General features: G+C 37.0%; 1 protein-coding gene across 2 annotated transcripts in view; it reads right to left on the bottom strand.

The window, feature by feature from the left end:
- Positions 1–17,742, bottom strand: part of LOC126248521 (pyruvate dehydrogenase E1 component subunit beta, mitochondrial) — a 95,818-nt gene extending 78,076 nt beyond the window's left edge. For both annotated transcript variants that reach the window (XR_007545500.1, XM_049949574.1), the window contains exons 1-4: positions 17,605–17,742; positions 17,469–17,531; positions 12,521–12,727; positions 12,332–12,439 (exon numbers count right to left, since the gene is read on the bottom strand). Coding sequence is in view for 1 of the 2 variants with exons in the window: in XM_049949574.1 (XP_049805531.1) it covers positions 12,332–12,439; positions 12,521–12,727; positions 17,469–17,531; positions 17,605–17,625 (399 nt within the window). In the remaining variant the exon portion in view is untranslated. The remainder of the gene's footprint in view (positions 1–12,331; positions 12,440–12,520; positions 12,728–17,468; positions 17,532–17,604) is intronic.
- Between the last annotated feature and the right edge of the window lie 926 nt (positions 17,743–18,668).

Below are 18,668 nucleotides of genomic sequence, written 5' to 3'. Positions count from 1 at the left end.
TTAGTCTGCAATTAACACTTTTTTTATTTTCTGCAACACACAACTGCTGCTGCTACTATTACTAACTGTATTATGGCAGTGAATGCCCTATATCTTACAAAGTAGTTTAGAAGCAGTATGCCCTAACTTTTTTACCAAATAATTCTACACCATAGCCAAATATTTTCTCTAAAAATGTCACTCACTCACTCTCTCTTACTGCTCCCTCTCTCAGCCTCCTGCCACAATCCTGGACTGATATCTTAATAGCTGCATCTAATTATTATTGACCCCTACGAGTTAACGTCTGTTAAATATTTGCCAATTTTTGCAGTATCAGTAGAGAATACATAGGTTACTAGCATCTATTAAATCATCATCTTCTACAGGACATAAGTACAACATTTATTATAATGTCGCAGAAGAATCAAATCTCCCACTGGAAATGCAACATTTTTTTAGAATCTTCTGATCTTCCTGTTCCCACATTTCAATCATTAATGGATGATATTCCTTTCGGGGTACAGCTGAGTTGTCTATTCCATTTTATGCACAATATTTTAACAACCAACCTGCTTATCATCCTCAGAGCCATGTTTTTATATGTACTTGCTGCCTGCACTCCAACCAGACTAAAGCAGTCTTAAGTGTCACACTCCACATGTGAATCAAACTAGGGCTCATTAACATTTTGTCTCTCTCAAATGAATTTCAACTGAAAATAGTTCACTTCTTTACGCTTCACATCTATGCACTGAGCCTCTTCTGCAACGTATCACCTCCCCCCCCCCCCCCCAACCATCATATCATTCCATTTCATTTTCAAATATCACTGATCAAAATATCACATTTGTGTGAGATATGTGGTACAATGGAAGTACCTTCTGCCATGCACTTCACACTTGATTGCAGGGTACAGATGTAGACTGGGACAGCAGGTTGCCAAAATCTGGAATCTACTCACCAGATTTATGTGGCCTGTAAACCATCTTTCATCAGTTTGGGAATAGGTGCAGATATTGGCAGCTAAAATCGAGGTAAGTTTGGGAGATTTTCTCAGCATTCTTGTCATGTAAAATTTGAGTAATTATCTCGAGCATTTAACAATCACAATCATCATCTGTAGCAATTGACAGGATAACTGCTGTTTATAGAAAGCAGTAAGTTTATAATCAATCAAGATACAATGTGATTCCATTATGGAAGCATCACAAATTTATCCATCAGTTTGTCTCTTTGGCAGTTCATTGAAAATAGGTACAAGATTAGGTTTGTTGATAGTAGAGAAAAATTACATTTGCAAATGTTTTGGTTTTATGCAAATCAGATGCATGTCTGGGTCATTTTGTATGTTGCAAGTTACACATTCGTACTTTAAATTCATCATGCAGATCTATCACCTGACTCCAAAAAAAAGTCATTCTAAATGCTCTGATACACAGAGTGGAAGCAATTTCTGAGAAGGACCATCCAGAACCCTGGTGCCGGTTTGTTTTCTCTCTGGCACTTTCGAATTCACTCCAAGTCACCAATTGAATAGTTCCTCAGCCTGTTTTCCTGACCATTCATCAGCGGTGATCTGCGTGCTGCTACAGAGTGGCGCTGCTGATGTCCAGACTGGTCATGAGGCATGGAGTGCTTTCTGGGAGGCTCTCAGTGGCATGCTGTCAGTGATTATGATAACAGAATTGACAAGGGACTCTATGGTGGCAATTGCTATAGTCCTGGTATTTGGTTTGATTCCGTAGTTCATAGTACAGTGGAGGTGCAGAGCAGTGTAATCAGTTGTTGAATGGTGCTGTTGGTCCCGAGTGTTTGCTGGTGCGGTTGCAGATAATTACACTGTTGTCTGAAGTTGTTAGTGATGTTTTAATTTACCGAGTTATAACTCCATCACTTTGCACATCCATTTACACAAAGATAAGCACCAGATGGTACACCACCACGAAGGATAACTTTGCCTTATGTTGCTGCTGTGTATTACAGTAATGACTGGCTGTAACAACAGGGTCGTTGGTGTCAGACTGGTTTTGCTTGGGGCAGATTGCCAATTATCACTTAGTTCATGTTGTTTAGCATTGGAGCCAAGTGTTACTGCATTTGTGAACACCTAAAAGCTATTATGGCTTTACGTGTTTGACTTCCTTTATCTCATCATTTTCTGCAATTGATTATTTGAGTAAGTTTTGCCATACACATGAAAACTTATTGCTGCACAATGTATTTAATCTATACAGCAAGGCCAAACTGTTAAACAAACCAGCCTGTGGGTCTGTTGTGCTGCCGCATTCCACTGACGGTGTGTAGTGTAAACTGAGTAATCCTGTGCCGTCCAGTTTTAAGGTCATCAGCTTCTTAAGTTGTCATTATCATATTGACGTTTTATTATATTTTAAACAGACCTAGCACCCATATTGGAATAGTATTTTAGTACAGCAGCTTAATTTACTGGCTTCTCTGGGGCTTTCCTCGAAATTTCACTACCAGTTTGCCAAGACAGGTTCGGTTATTTTTAAGGTTATCTAATCATCACTAGCAGTTAAGTTATTCTTTTCAAAATTTGGTTGGTAAAGTAATTATTTCAGTTTTAAATTGAACGACTAGTTTTTTTTATTAGATTCATTGTTGAGTTATGATGTGCCTGTTGCATTAGTAGTTTTCAGACCTGTTCTTAAATAGTACTCTCAAGTATAGTGATTATCAAGTTTAAGACAACTTGCATTGTTCTCTCTATGTATAGGTAGTAACTGTTTCGATTGAAGGAAATACTTCATTAAATATGCTGAACATTCAATGGGAGTGCATTCAAGGGAAAATTAAATTGCTATTACAGGATTATCTTTACTTGTTGTACTGGTCATCAGTCTCTATAATAAGCTATCACCAATAACGTAGGAGTCAGTTACGGTGATAGAGATTTTTCTGTGTCTGATCCTTTGCAACCAGGATGCTGAAGACACCTTCCAGCACGCCAAGCAACAAGTGGACATCACATGCTGGTCATAATTGAGAGCTTCACCTATTCTGTCAATCTCTAATAATTCAAAATTAAATTAACCTAAAAATTATCAATATCCAGCCCTCCACTATTATCATACAATTGTCTATGGTAAATGTTGAAACAGGTAAAAAAAATTGTAGAATTACACTAACACCAGAGACTATACTCACTTCCCTTCTCCACACTTAAATTAACAAAACAGATTCAATTCTATGTGCACTTGAGAGTGTACATCTTAGCTAACCGTTCAGGAAGAATAAAAAAATGTCGCAGAAAGTCTGGACTTTATAATATTCCTTGTAAATGCTGCAGAAGCTATACTGCACTGTCTGTGTGTACCATGTGCACTCATTGCACAGACAACTCTTATCACATTACATAAACAGTAGTGCCCAGAAGTCAAACATTATCAGAAAATAAATGCATATGAGGCAGTGTCAAAAAGTAATGCCTTCAATTTTTTTATGTGAAAACTCTGAAAGCTTTCTAAACCTGCAGAAGTCGCACATAGACTGACAGACCATGCGAATGTATTTTTCTGTTCTATAAACACTTTGGAGCCATGAATCAAATGATCTGAGTACCTTCCTGCAATCAGTGGTGCTCCTTTGTTTCATCTGGACTACAGCAGGAGTTGTGGAATGGTTAACAGCTACAGACTGACAGTCCCACATGAGTAGCAGCAATGGGTATAATTTGTTTTGTTTTCTTTAGGAGAAATAGTGAAACAGAAGCCATTTTATACTTTATTCTCAAATGTTTTCTTATGACTGGAGTGTTACTTTCTATTAGTTGCATCATTTTGTTAGTTATAGGTTTGTTCATCATTTTAGCTATATATGTTTGCAGAATGGAATTTCCATTTCAGTTCATGGAGCCACATATGCATCCAGAGGGTTCAAATACATTGGCCTTCAGGAAATCTTGTACTCTTGTACAGAGGCAAAAATGTTTTACTTGTATCCAGTCTCCACCATAATGACAGTGCAGATCAGTAAATTATAGATTGCAGCAATCAGTCGTCCTTTTAAAATTTTATTATGCAGATCTAGACGTCGGCCAGAAGCTAGCCATTCTCAATGCTAAGAATACAAGAAGTACATAGTCAGATGATGTCATAAAAAGTTAAAAGTAATGGCTTAACTCATATGGTTTGTATATTACATACCACTATTATTTTCACTCGAAGCATGTAAGTCCCTGTTGATCGCGCTTCACCCACAGTTCATTGAATACAACTGTTTGCAGAAGGCAGGCTGTATAGAGAACACATCGGTTGGTTACATGGCGCCATCTACATGAACTACGTATATAAAATTCAAGGGAAGTAAACCACTTCAAATTTGCATGAGAATTACATAAGATGAAACATAAGTGAAATTCTTTACACCGTAGTCCAACTTATTTCATATTTGCCTGTAAGTAATAAAATTTCCATATTCACTCCTTGTAAGTCCGTTATTATTATTAAAACATCTAAATTACATCAATGGGTAAAATTTTTTAAAAATTTATAAGACACAAGAGTGCTGTATACAGCTATTAGTTGATATGGCTTAAATATTTTTATCTTTATATTATACCTCCCTTTATTAAAACATAATACGTATATTGTTCATCATATTTACTAAATAGTTCATAGATGGCACCAAATGTCAGTCAGATGCATGGTTGGTGCAATTTGGCTATTTAACCACATCATCCCTTAAAACCGATTTTCCTTGTAAATGCAAAACAACCAATATATACTGAATTGCTGTTAATAATACTGTATATGAATCTGAGCTAACGTATCATGGAAGAAGTTCTGTTGGTTCAGAATTATAATCATCGTACTCTTACAGTATTATGCAAATGGCTGCTACATATTGGCAAGACAGCAGGTGTTACCTCATTCCCCTGGGTCAAACCATAAACTGATTCCCAGCAACAAATCTTCGAACAATTGCCAGAACCGTGCATTTTTCATAACAACCTATTCATTAATCAGGTTGCTGTCGATATTTTTGTGATGGCAGAAGATCTCAACATCTTCTAGGAGATCGAGGAACCTGCCCTTCTTGCACTTGTACAGAAACCTCACACTGTATGTCAAAGTCAGCACCTTATGTTTTGTTGTAAGTAAATGTGCAGCCATACTCTATTTCTCCATGGTATCTTTTCTCCTCAACGCGACGTGTTCCCCAAACCTGATTTCCAGCCTCCTTCCTGTTTGGCCAACGTAACAGGCCCTACAGTCTTAGCAATCAATTTTATGAACTCTAGAAGCATGAAATATGTTTTTTACGTCTACAGAGTGTTGCAAAATACACCCTAAGTTGTGTTCTCCATACAGCCTGCCTTCTGCAAACAGTAGTATTCAATGAACTTTGGGTGAAGCCCGATCAACAGGGACTTACATGCTTTGAGCAAAAATAATAATGGTACGTAATATACAAACCATATGAGCTAAGCCATTACTTGTAACTTTTTATGACATCATCTGACTGTGTACTTCTGTATTCTTAGCAGTGAAAATGGCTAGCTTCTGGCTGAAATCTAGATGTGCATAATAAAATTTTAAAAGGACGACTGATTGCTGCAACCTATAATTTACAAGTCAATATAACAGTCGCTGAGAGCAACCGCTTTCCGAATGGAAGGTAACCTGACAGTGTAGATAATAAGACGGACAAATCAGAAATGATAGTTATGTACAACAAGACGAACGGTGCAGACGCGTGACAAGTTTTGTGCTGTCTACAATTTCACGAAACACTCGCAGATGGCCTATGGTCACATTTTATTCCTACTGAATGTTGAAGGTATCAATTCTTTACTAATTCATACTGCTAATGGCCTAAAGAGATTTTCCATACCTGTTGTTTTATCAGCTTGTTTCAGACCAAATCCAAGCTCCCACTACAATTTAAACATAACAAATTACATATTCACAATTACTTCATTGATTTTTCTCCATGTTGACTGCCTGCAGTGACTACTAACAATACAAAACATGGTGCAACTACTGCAGGGTTAAAACTTTATTTACATTCTACTTCTTTACTCTTCATGCTTACACATTTATTTCTCAATGTATACACTCTGGCAACAAACCCACTTCTCCCACCGAGAGACCAGTTTGTTGATACTGTCATTGTAGAATTTTTGACTTTGTCAATAAAGCCACAACCGCATGTCCACTTGCACAGTTTCATCACCATCAAAGTGAAGTTCTCGAAGCTGTTCCTTAAGTTTTGGAAATAGATGAAAATAGGATTGGGAAAAGTTGAGTCTATATGGAGGATCATGAACAACAGTGAACCGAAAGTGTTTGGTAACTGCAGATGTCCAAGTGCTAGTGTGTGGTCTGACACACACACACACACACACACACACACACACACACACACACACACACACACACACACACACACACACACAGAGAGAGAGAGAGAGAGAGAGAGAGAGAGAGAGAGAGAGAGAGAGAGAGAGAGAGAGACCCATCTCAGCGATATAACAATGAGTATAGAGAAGTATTCGATCAAATGCTCCTATGAAAAATTGTATATGCATTGGAGTGCATCAATACAATACTGGATGTGAGTGGTTACTTTTATCTGATGACCAACATTTCTCAAGTCTTTGAGCTGTTGCTCTTGTGTCTGGAGCTGTTTTGTGGTACCTGGGGATTCTACCCTTTAAAACAATGTCTAAATGTTGAATTTGGGACATTCCACTGTAAATTTCATCAACAGACTACATATGGTACACTACGCAAAAGTCAACCATTTTTGTTTGCTGAGAAACCTTGACAGCAGTTTCTAGTGATTGGTGACATTCTCTCTTCCTGTTTATTCATTTCCTTAATTATGCACGACTTTTAAATACTAATTCAAAAATGCAGAACAATGTAGCAATCTGGGAGAGAGCACAGCCTTGCACATACAAATAAAATTGTGATGTTGATCTCCTATGCATCTGCTCACTGTCAAGAAAAAATGATAAATTTCAGAAACAAATTTAACCAGGACCTTAGTAGTTACCACAAATTACTACACGATTCCTGGAGGTTAAAGAGAAATATGCACAGATGTTTGCATAACTTAATCTTTGATTACAAATATATTCATTCCTCTGCATCTGTGTGACATCAAAATGATATTTCAACTCACTACACGTTATATCAGCTTAGAGGAGCAGTTACAACATGCAGTTTTCCCATTATGATAACAGTATGATGTAGATGGCTTATACTATGTTATTCATACAGAACACAGCAAGGACATCAAGAATATTTTACACAATGAGGATTTTCTGAAATACTTCAGTCCTATATTGCAAGATAGGCCATGAGCAACAATGTGTCAACAGATAATATTAATTTTCTGAAAATTTGATATACTGAACGTGGGTATTGTGGGTCACTAATCTGGACTAAATCTCACATCGATCTTCATCACTCAGAAAAAACAGTTGGCAAGTTGGACTGGTAAGAGAATTTTAAGTGAGTTATGCTCTGGTTAACACACTTAGGTTCAAGCTTTCCAAATTTTATATATATCCTTTTCCAAAATGTGAAATATATTTTTCCTAAAAAACAAGATCAGTATTTCTGAACTCTGTGCAAAAAATCCTAGTATTTCTACTATTTTTACAGGTGGTTGCACTGGAATGCTCAAGAAACCCAATGTATAAGCTAATGTTGCACAATACTATAGTTCTGTTAATTCATGTTGATAATATTTTACAGTTATTTAAAACCTAAATTTGAATTTTGCTAATAATCAGAATTTCTTATATAAAAATAAATCTGTAAGACTTTAAAATTTCACTGTTTCATGAAAATTATTTTTTAATAATGGAAATAAGTGACCCACAAATCGAAAAGCAGACTTGGAAATCCACAAGGCATATAAATCTCTGCACTCCCAGTTCAAAGCAACGCATTGTTCTCCTAACCTAATAGAGATATCAGTAAAACTAAACAACATAAGTGACTGTTAGCTCAATTGGTTCTATACAGTTACTACTCCATCTCAGAGCTATACCCCCCTGATGCATAGTTTTTACTTCAACGATAGCACACTCTTTCCACTAGGCCTACATACTCCCTTGGTCAAAAACAAGCATAATCTTATTTCCTCCCAAATTTCAATATTTTTAGGTGCCTTACACCTTCATACTTACACCTTCCCTTGTCTTTGCAGTTCTATACAGGTTCTCCGAGTGTCCAGAACAGTTTTTACGATTATCATATGTATGGTATTTTATGGAAGAATAGAAATCTTGACAGATGACTTTCACATTCTGCTTATGTCTCGTTTACACAGAAAACTCCAGGCTTGCATGAAGCTCATAATAAAAAATTGTAATTATTATGAAGAAAAATCCTGAAGATGTGTCCCAGAAAAACAAACTAAAAATATAGCAACTTATCCTCCATGACAATATCAGTATATATAAACTGAAAAATGCTGTGCACATTTGAAGTAATGTTCTGAAACACATAATATGGAGGCTCTAATTCTGCTGTATTTGATTAATCAATTCTTAAGATATTCTAAGCCTTTGAAAGTCACACCAATTCAATCCAACCCCAAAAACTATTTCATACTTGTCTCCCTCTTAACTCTTCATACAAATCCCAGATGAACTGGACACTTTTAGGATAATTTGATAGGAGCACTTTTTAGGCTGATAGACAACTACACTTGTGTCTATGTTCACTGTGAGACTGACTGTAATTTCTATGCATGCCACACTATAAGCAGCAGCTACAGTTTCAAGACTCACTGAAAGTTCATCAGGTTAGAGCTTTTGTGTATGCTCTACAAGCAAGCCAAATACACAAAAAGTGCACTGCATCTAAGATCGCCATGAACAAAAATTGTGCCCATCTCTAGCGTGTAGAAAATATAGCCAGGGATGAAAACACAGGTGATCTACCTATCTCATAAATTTAAGAATGCTGAGAAGCTTCAGAGCTTATTTCTACATCCTTCTGGTGCTGTAGCTAGGGCACTGTTCACCTCATAGATGAGGCCCAGGAACATTACAGACTGTACTCCAATTAGTGAGGGAAAATGGTGTTAATGTCACAATATCTGACAGAACCTCTTGCTCAATGGTGACAATGAAGAATGTATATGAAATAAACTTATTTTGACAGGAGCATTTGTTTTGAGAGTACGTGCTCACAACCAAGTTTTAAGTGGGGAGGCACCCACATTTTCAGCTTTAACCTCTTTTTTTCCTTTGTGTAATATCAGAAACCGATTCCAAACTAGAAGGTTCCCGATGAAGAAAGTATCAAGCCTGCAGAGAGTAAACCAAAATTAGTCTTTCCTCAATGACAGAGCACCATTTCAGTTGGAGGAGGATGGAAGAAGAAAGTCGCAGTGGCCTGTTTAAGAAACTAGGCTAAAATTTGCCTTAACCAATACAGGGAAATTGGAGAAAACAGAAATTGGGATAGCTAGAAATGAGTATGGACCCAACTTGCCTTGAGAACAAATTCAATACCTTAACCACTTCACCATCTCACTCAGCACCTGTGGTATAATGGTGTCCTCATTTGTTAGTAATAATTGTCACCACCAGATATTTAAGGTGAACTCTGAGGTCTATTCAACACCGATCTACATAGTCTACTGAAAACAGAATTTTAAACAGACAAAAGGTGGTAGATGCCAACTCATCACTTATGTACTTCAATTTCCACGTCACATGAATTCTGAACTCCTGAGTCAGCAGTATACATCATCTCTCTCTCTGTTATAGCACCATTACTAGTCTCAAGGTTGTGTGCAGTTCAACTGTTGCTGAATAGCTGCCATGTTGTTTTCTTTAGAGACTGGTTGGATAAAGTTCTTATTTAGAAGAAGAGTTACATTCTGGATTTTTTTCAGATTTGATTATGCTGGCATACTTAAATCCTTTATTCATAAAAGTATAGAGTCAAATTACAAAAGGTAAGCTACTTGTCTGTGATAGACAGTTTCAGTCTCAATATGCCACTCAATCATTGTAGAAGGTGAGATTCACACATTATAGCTCAGCTGCACATCTGTATTGACTGAAGAACTTCTCGTGGACGCTCTTCACACTGTGTTGCCACTTTGGGGGGGGGGGGGGGGGGGGGGACTTTTTTTGTGATTTAGCAAATTCATTTTTATCTGAACTTTGTACACAGTAGCACTGCTTGTTGCCACAGTGATAAGTTCGTCTAAGTGATTGAAGTCTAGTGCATCACTTCGCTGTGAATTGTGAGAACTTGATTCTGTGTTTTATATTTTAATTGCATCGTATTTTCTGAGGCATATACTAGGAACCAGTCCAGCATTTGCCTAAACAAGAGTAAAAACCCACATAAAAACTACACTCAGCTGGCCAGTGTACCAGACCAATGGTCATTAATGTGACCTATTGTGATATGGATCTGTCTCATTTACCTGTCTCAAACTAGTTTTAAGCTACATGAGTATGTATGCAACTACCACCCACATTATTATGAATGTAAATAAATACTTCTAACCATCTCAGTGTATGTCCAAGTTTGGAATAAAAAGAAAGGATAGGAATAGTTAGCTGAGACACAGCTAGTGGAGCAATAATGGTGAAGCTATGTATGGCTCATAGCAACCAAAATGTTGCTACTTCTCTTTCAGCAATTACAAACACATTGTAACTTATTTGTTGTATCCAGTTTCTTTGTTTTACATTTACTTTATACCCACAAAATACTAATACTGCCAAGATGATCCTGCAGACTGAGTGAATACGGCTATTCAATGCTTTGGAACTGTAAGCTTGCCAATTGGAAATGAGATGGATAAACCCCCCAAGTTAGAGGGTCCATCCTAATACCAGCTGCATGCCGATCTGTGCATAATAGAACTGTTGTATCACAGGTACCTCAGCAGTTGCACATTGATAACTATTTTATTTCAATGCAATGTATCTACAAAACAGCAAAGATCAATTTTACCAGCTTTGCAGTAATATTATTTAGTTTAGTTCCCTTTTGAGTCAATGTAAACAGCATCACTGAAATGAGGTTCCAGGAGTTCTGCTAAATATCTATATGCAAGTCTATCAATCTCTCTATTACAATACGGATCACATCCAGCCACAAATTACTTTGTATGAGGAAACACACAGAATTTTAGGACTAAGATCACAACAGGTCAGTATAGCTCATACAAAAGTGTTTTTAGATTAATGATAAACTTAAGTGGAAATCGTCCGAAGAAAGGCAGCATCTATTTTGCAAAACATTATTCATAAATTTAAAGAACTGGTATTCGAGGAAGACTGTGTAACAGATTTGCTGCCTCATAGTATTACTCATATAGTAACCCTGAAAATATATGACAAAGTAAGTTGCATACCAAAGACAGTCATTTTTCTACTTGTTCTAGGTGAAAATGGAATAGTGAAAAGTGGTTAATACTGGTATCACATACCCTCCACTGTGCTCTTCAAAGTGGCCTGTGAAGTATATTTATAAACGCAGAAGGCACCAAATCTGCTGAACGCAGTAGACGTTTCTATAGTTTGAGCCCCATAACTAAGCACATGTTTCACAGATTAACTGAAGCACTTGACTGCTTCACAAACCCACAACTAAACAGTCACCTTTCAATCTAACCTACACCTTGGGCTACGATACAGAATTGTGTCACCGCAGCCTACATTTCAAAAACTAATACTAATGCCAAATAAATATTGTCACTGTTTTGCTGCCTTTCTGTTTATACTAGTACAATGTCACATGGCACATTCTGTTACAGGACAAAGCTAACATCTGGTATCTATATGTTCATTTGACCCTGACTCACCGTCCTGTGATAAATACACGAAATTTTATTGCTGATCAACAGGCATTTCATTTTCTTTCTTAATGCTGATTAATGTGAACCTTAAAGCTTTAAGTATGGCATTTTGAGATGCCACAAATTCTACTCTGGCCTCTTGGATAATCCAATAAAAATTAAATCATTTCTTTATTTCTAATGTACGAATAGTAAACATCACAACATAATCTCTCAAAAATTCAGCTATTAGCAAATGAATCTTCATTATTAATGCTATTATTTACACCAGACATTCAGACATTTTTCCCTTTTTTGTGAGGTTAATAGGTGCACCACCTACCATTAGCCTAGATAGAATATTGCAGATAACTTTATTATGCTTCCTGAAAGACATCCTGAAAAATTACGATTGTTATAAATGTGCACATGCAAGTTTCAAAAACTGAATTACTAATCACAAACATCTGCTACATCAAATGGAAACTTTTCAGTCAGAGCATAGAAAATGAACTGGTGACTGAAAAGCATAAGATAATAGTTAGCGTACACTTACCGAACCAGCAGACATATAAAATGTCTTGGCAGCAGAGTTTATAACCTGGTCAATTGCTTGCATGGAGAAATTAAATGTCATGAATTCACATATAGGCCGCAAACCCGCCTGAAACATGGAGTAAATATAGCAGTTTTCTAAACTAATTATCCAATAGATCTATCACGAAGACTATGCACAGAAACACACCATTGCTGCTCCCACGGCAAGTCCAGCAAAGCCCATTTCTGTGATTGGTGTGTCAATAACTCTCTTGTCACCATACTTTTTCCAAAGACCTCTAGACACTTTGTATGCTCCATCATAAAGTGCAACTTCTTCACCAAGAATAAATACTCTTTCATCTCTCGCCATCTCTTCGTCAAGTGCAGAATTCAATGCATCACGAACAGTCATCTGTGAAAGTAAATTAATTTAGCAAGAGTCAGTGGATGAATAAAATGCAACAACTAAATCCGCAACCAAAGTTAAGCAATAAGGCACCACTGTGAAGAATTTTTTAATGGGGTGGAAATAATATGGTTGGTTTCCATCATGTTCAATGAATCAGGAAGCAAAACTCTATCATGAAACAGGCACTCCCTGGGGCAGTTAAATGGGGTCCTCCTCAAGGTTACATACTCCTATTTTTTCAGTTTTCATAAAGAAGCAGCATTCTTGGTAAACAATGGTCTAGGAAAAAAAAAACTCACACTTAATGGCTAACGTTCTAAGACGATCTATGATCTTTTGTAACTGTAATCTACATTGAAACAATGCATTCATGACCTTCCTTAACCTCACAAGGGAGAAATCTAAATTGTTTCTCTGTACCAATTTCTAAACTCTACTTACCTTTTCTTTACCCTTTATCAGGTCAGTGTTCTGAGGAAGGAAAGAATCAAACACCGACTATACTGAAAGGGTAGTTGGGCGCTGAAGGGGGTAAGATCTACCTGTGTGATGTAGGTGCTATGAACAAGGGAAATAGGACGGTCTTTTGTACCAAACACATCCAAGTTTACAAAGAATGCAGATAAACGATATTTTCGCACTTTTGTGCAATCTAAGATGGCTGTGATGCACCAGCTTCTTTTGTTCAGTTTTTAAAATTGGCTCCTAAATAATGTTCACTTCAATACACATAAATGGGGTGCACTGTTTTGGTAATGTGGATAATCAGAATACAGACCAGGTAAGAACAATGAATATGAAACAGACACCTGCACATTGTGCTGGCAAGGTGACGTATGATCAAGATGGCACTGTTGTATGTATGATTTCCACGTAATCTGTCAACAGCTCAAATATACAGATTTAAGACCTCAAACACTTTGTTCTGACATTTACAGTTATGCAACTGGGAAATTATTTCCGCTTCCCCCCTTTAAATATTTGTACAGCAATACATGAAAAACACTGTTTGTTTACACACAGCTCAGTTTTTGGAAAATGAGGTTCTGCACATCCAGAATATCACTCCATGCCACAGCTAAGTATGTCCTGTTGAATTGAATCTAACTTGAAATGTCTGGAAATCACTTTTCAACAGTCTGCATCACAATGTGGCAGGGTATCGCTGTCCTCAACAACTGTACATGAGGTAAGGGCACAGTAATTATTATAGATTTGCCTCACTTTGAGGTATTCTACTGGTTCAAAAACTGTGCACTAATATCCCGATTAATTTTGACTAGGTTTGCAAAGCACTTACCATGACTTCAGTAGATACCAGCAAGTTACACTGCACTGGTGTATCATAACTATGACATCAAAGTGTACTAAAAGTAAATTATTTACCAGTCCAGTCGTAATCTTTCAACAATACAGGATTTGTCATCTTAATACAATGAAAATTAGCTACACACACACACACACACACACACACACACACACACACATACACACACAATTCTCTAAAGTTCTATCAATAGTTAATTTCCCTTGTTAATATAACACCACGAAATGGAACTATGTATTCACATTTATCCATCAACAACTTATTATCAAATGTGTGGTCATATGGCTTCTCAAGTGAAATCTGTGACTGGATTGATAATTTTTTGGCAGGGAGGGCACAACATGTTATCTTGGATGGAGAGTCATCACAAAATGTAAAAGTAACTTCAGCAGTGCACCCGGGAAGTCTGTTGGAACCTCGCCGTTCACGTCATTTATTAATGATCTTAAGGACAAAATTAATAGTAACCCCAGACTTTTTGCAGATTATGCAACCATCTATAATGAAGCACTGTCTGAAAAAGATGTATAAATGTTCAATCAGATCTTGATAAGATTTCAAAGTGGTGCAAATACTGGCACCTTGCTTTAAGTGTTCAGAAAAGTAAAACTGTGCATCTCACAAAACGAAAAAACATAGTATCCTGTAATTATAATATCAACAAATAACAGCTGGAATATGTCAGTTCATACAAATAATTGGGTGTACCAATCTGTGGGGATATAAAAAGGAACAATCACATCGGTTCAACTGAGAGCACGACTTCACTTTATTGGTAAAATACTAGGAAAATGCAATCAGTCTACAAAGAAGATTTCTTACAAAGAACTCATGTGATCCATTCAAGAATATTGCTCATGTGTGTGGGACCTGTACCAAACAGGACTAATAGGTGATACTGAATGTATACAGAGAGGGGCAGCACAAATGGTCACAGGTTGTTTCACCCACACAGAGATGTTGTAAGAGCTGAACTCTGAGACTTTTGAAAATAGATGTAAACTATCCCAAGAAAGCCTACTTACAAAATTTCATGAACTAGCTCTAAATGATGACTCTAGGAATATACTACAAGCCCCGGGTCAAAAGGAATGTTCAATACAAGTCTTCGGCTTTGGCCACTGGCATAATGTCAATCCCTTAATGCCTGAAAAAATTTCTTCAAGGAAGAGGTACCAGAAACACCCAGGACATGGCAGCACATTTCAGAGATGTTGGTAGCTTCGCATAGAATCTGCACCTACCAATACTGCCACACAAAAACAGTTAGCCTTACACTTATAAGAGCAACACTGGTATGATGCAAATTTGTGATGCCCAACATTAAGGGGTTAAAGGCTGCTGCCACATCACCTCCTCATGCATATATTCAAAGTTTTGTTGTTAGATGGCAAAGTCAACATAGGCCTATATGAAAAAAACTGAGTGTAATGACATATTGATCTATAGCTTAGCGCAACGTGGTTGTGAGCTGACGAAGTTAACAAACGTAATACTAAAGAAATCTGGTAGTAATGACAGACTGATCTGTAGCTTAGTCGGTTTGAAATAAAACTGCCAATAACACCACATTATAGTCACCTTATTCTTTATGGCATTCGTCGCACATTTTCTGTCACTGGTCAAAGCCGACAATTCATATGGAACTTTCCTCTATATCTCAATCCCCTACTTATCGCTAAAATAGGGATTATGAAGACAAGATTAGATTAAGTACAGTGTGCACACAGGCATTCAGTCATTCTGGGTGAATGGAGTGGAAAAAAGCCTAATGACTGACACAATGGGATGTACCCCTCTGCCATGCACTTCATAGTGGTTTGCAGAGTATACATATGGCTATTACTGTTTATACAACAGTACTTTTGCACCTGCAATATATGTTATTTTTATTACATTGCTGTATTTCAGTTCAATATTCCCTAGCCACGCAATAATATTTTCTAATATGTGAGAAAAGGTGTCCATTTGAAATATTTCTCAAATCACTTCAGACAATTTATTTTTCAGTTTTAATCCCTGGTATCTATAATTTGAGTTTGTAATTTATGTTTACTTTCCAGGTGTAAGAACTTACTGGGTCTTGTCATGTTTAGCTTGTGTATACAGGCCAATTGAAGGGTCCGATTCCACCTGTCAGCTTTGACCCGTAATGTAAGGCTGTTGTGGTGTGTGACGTCTTGATGGTGCGGAATTTAGTTTGAGAGAGGGGAGGGGGGTAGTTAAGATTAATAGTTTTTTGAATAATTAAAGATAGACGTTTAATTATTACTTTAAGTGTCCTATCATAACACTAAAATTTTGGTTAAAGTTTGGCATTGGAGCCTCCCGATATTTTGGTTGTGGTGACAGACTGAGCTGTAGTGCAGCCCACTGTTTCAGTTAGGTTGAAAGGTGGCAATAAGGTTGTGAGTTGGTGAAGCAAAGAAATGTGTAAGCCACATAAATGTAGCAGTAACTAACTCATTGGTAACACAGCCTAATGTTTACGTCCATGTCATATTGAGAAAGCAAGGGGTATCCAATAAGTAACTTTTACCAAAATTTTTCTAAGGTTTTGACTCCAGGGTAATAGTACCATACCTAATGATTGAATGAATATATGCACAAGACACTATGCAAATAACTAATGCTCATTGTTTTATCGCGCAAATGAAATTAGTTTAACTACAATTTTAACGTGATCTATCCCTGTGACAGTAGCATTTGCTTACTTTTCGTCAGACTTTTCCTGTGGTGTACATAACTGACTTCACTGTATTTTCCATATATAGGTGTTGCCAAGACCAACAATGGTGGCAAGTATCATTCTCCAATGTTCACATATCACCGAATCTAGACTACGTTTCTAATAGTCCGTAGAGAACACTGAAAACATCTGCAAATTAGTAATAGTTGCAAAAACTGATACGTCAACAATTACCCAAGTGTTAACATTTCTTCTATTTACAACTGTAGGCCAACACCACAACACTTTGTGGGGAAAATCTCATTCCCAACACACGTTCGCTGTACACCAAGAACATCTGTATTCAACGCCTGTTCGCCTCCGGGATAAAAAGTTTTTATTGTTTTAACACATCTTTCGTGAGAGAATACTGACGACGACATCAAAAACCAAACATTTTACTGCTCACAGGTACCTTCCATCCAAGTGTAACTTCATTAACATTTTACAGACAGTGTAATAACGTGATACCTGAAGGCTTGTCATTAACAATGGATCTTACCGCGCCCTCCGACAATTATAATAAAAAATCGTGGGGCCCGGCCCTTACATTATGTGACCTGAAGTACTATTCCAGTGGCAAAACTTGAACATAACTTTAAACATTTGTGGTCCACAAATTTCATTAATTTTATACACGCAAGACCTTAACTAATAAATGTAATGTTACTTTTAACGCAGAAACTTACTTGTTGAGCACTTGCGGCTGCAGACGTTGACAATAGCCTTCTCGTTGCAATTCTTGCTGCTGGCTGCAATAAGAAATATTATACTTACTTTTATGATATACACATTGATACAAAAAAAATCTTAAATAAAAATTACCAGCAACATCTTGGTTGACATTATTACTCAACGTCTGCAACCTAACCTACAACTTCAGGTTAAACCAAGGGCGTAAGACACAACTACTTAAAAAAGTCAGTAGCCTATGTATCCTCGACTCCCTCCCCCTCACTTCACCACCACCCACCCCAATTCAATAAGATCACGCCCCTACCACATGAGAGCTTATAGCAAAGATATACGACCAGCAAACAAGCTACAAGTTGTCTGTGCTCATATCCGCACAGTTAAAATGTCAATAAAACTACTTGAAGAAATATCCGCACAGAAAACTGTGCAATTATCAAACTACTGTCTGCCAGCCTAGCAAATAACTACGTGGCTAAGCTCTTTCAAATAATATTTTATTTTCAGTTTTGGAGGCTAATTCTAAGTGTACGAAATTCTTCTGTGGTCAGTGTTCGCAACGTGTCTTTGCAAAAAAAAAAAAAAAAATCAGAGGCGCAAAGAAAGGTCTTAAAGGTGAAGACATCAGCACGTTAAACGATAGCAGCTTTTCCCCCTTTCATTTATTAAGCTAGTTGCACGGCGAAAGGGAAGACGGCTAGAATTATTTGAGAATGGAGATAATAACACATAATTATTCATCGAAGCTCACAGCTCCTAACGTAATACGACACGAGGTTTACAGAGACGTTACGATTCACAACAACAGGTATAAATAATAAGGATTTGAATTTCTCGACTGCATTATTCAAGAGATGATGTTACAAAGCTATGCACACTGTTCTGAAAAACATATTTCGCGATGGCAAATAAAATATCTCAGATCGAATAGAGATCTCTTTCATTTGCTTGACTTTGTGGTAAACAGACCCCAATTTTTTATTACCATTAATCTTTCTGCTGTTGGGTCCTTTTTTAAAAAGACCAAGGAATTATAAGCAGCTGTCTTCTTATCCCGGCCTCTGCGTTCTGTACTTTCAACTTTCCACAAACGTATGTGGTTTTTACATGCGCCAATAAATTTATAAATAAATTTATTTTATTATTTATTATCTGTCCATTGGCTCCCTATGCATGCCATGTACAATCAGATATAT

The sequence above is a fragment of the Schistocerca nitens genome, chromosome 3 (assembly GCF_023898315.1).
Source record: "Schistocerca nitens isolate TAMUIC-IGC-003100 chromosome 3, iqSchNite1.1, whole genome shotgun sequence".
Lineage (NCBI taxonomy): Eukaryota > Metazoa > Arthropoda > Insecta > Orthoptera > Acrididae > Schistocerca > Schistocerca nitens.
This window is presented reverse-complemented; position numbering and strand designations above follow the sequence as displayed.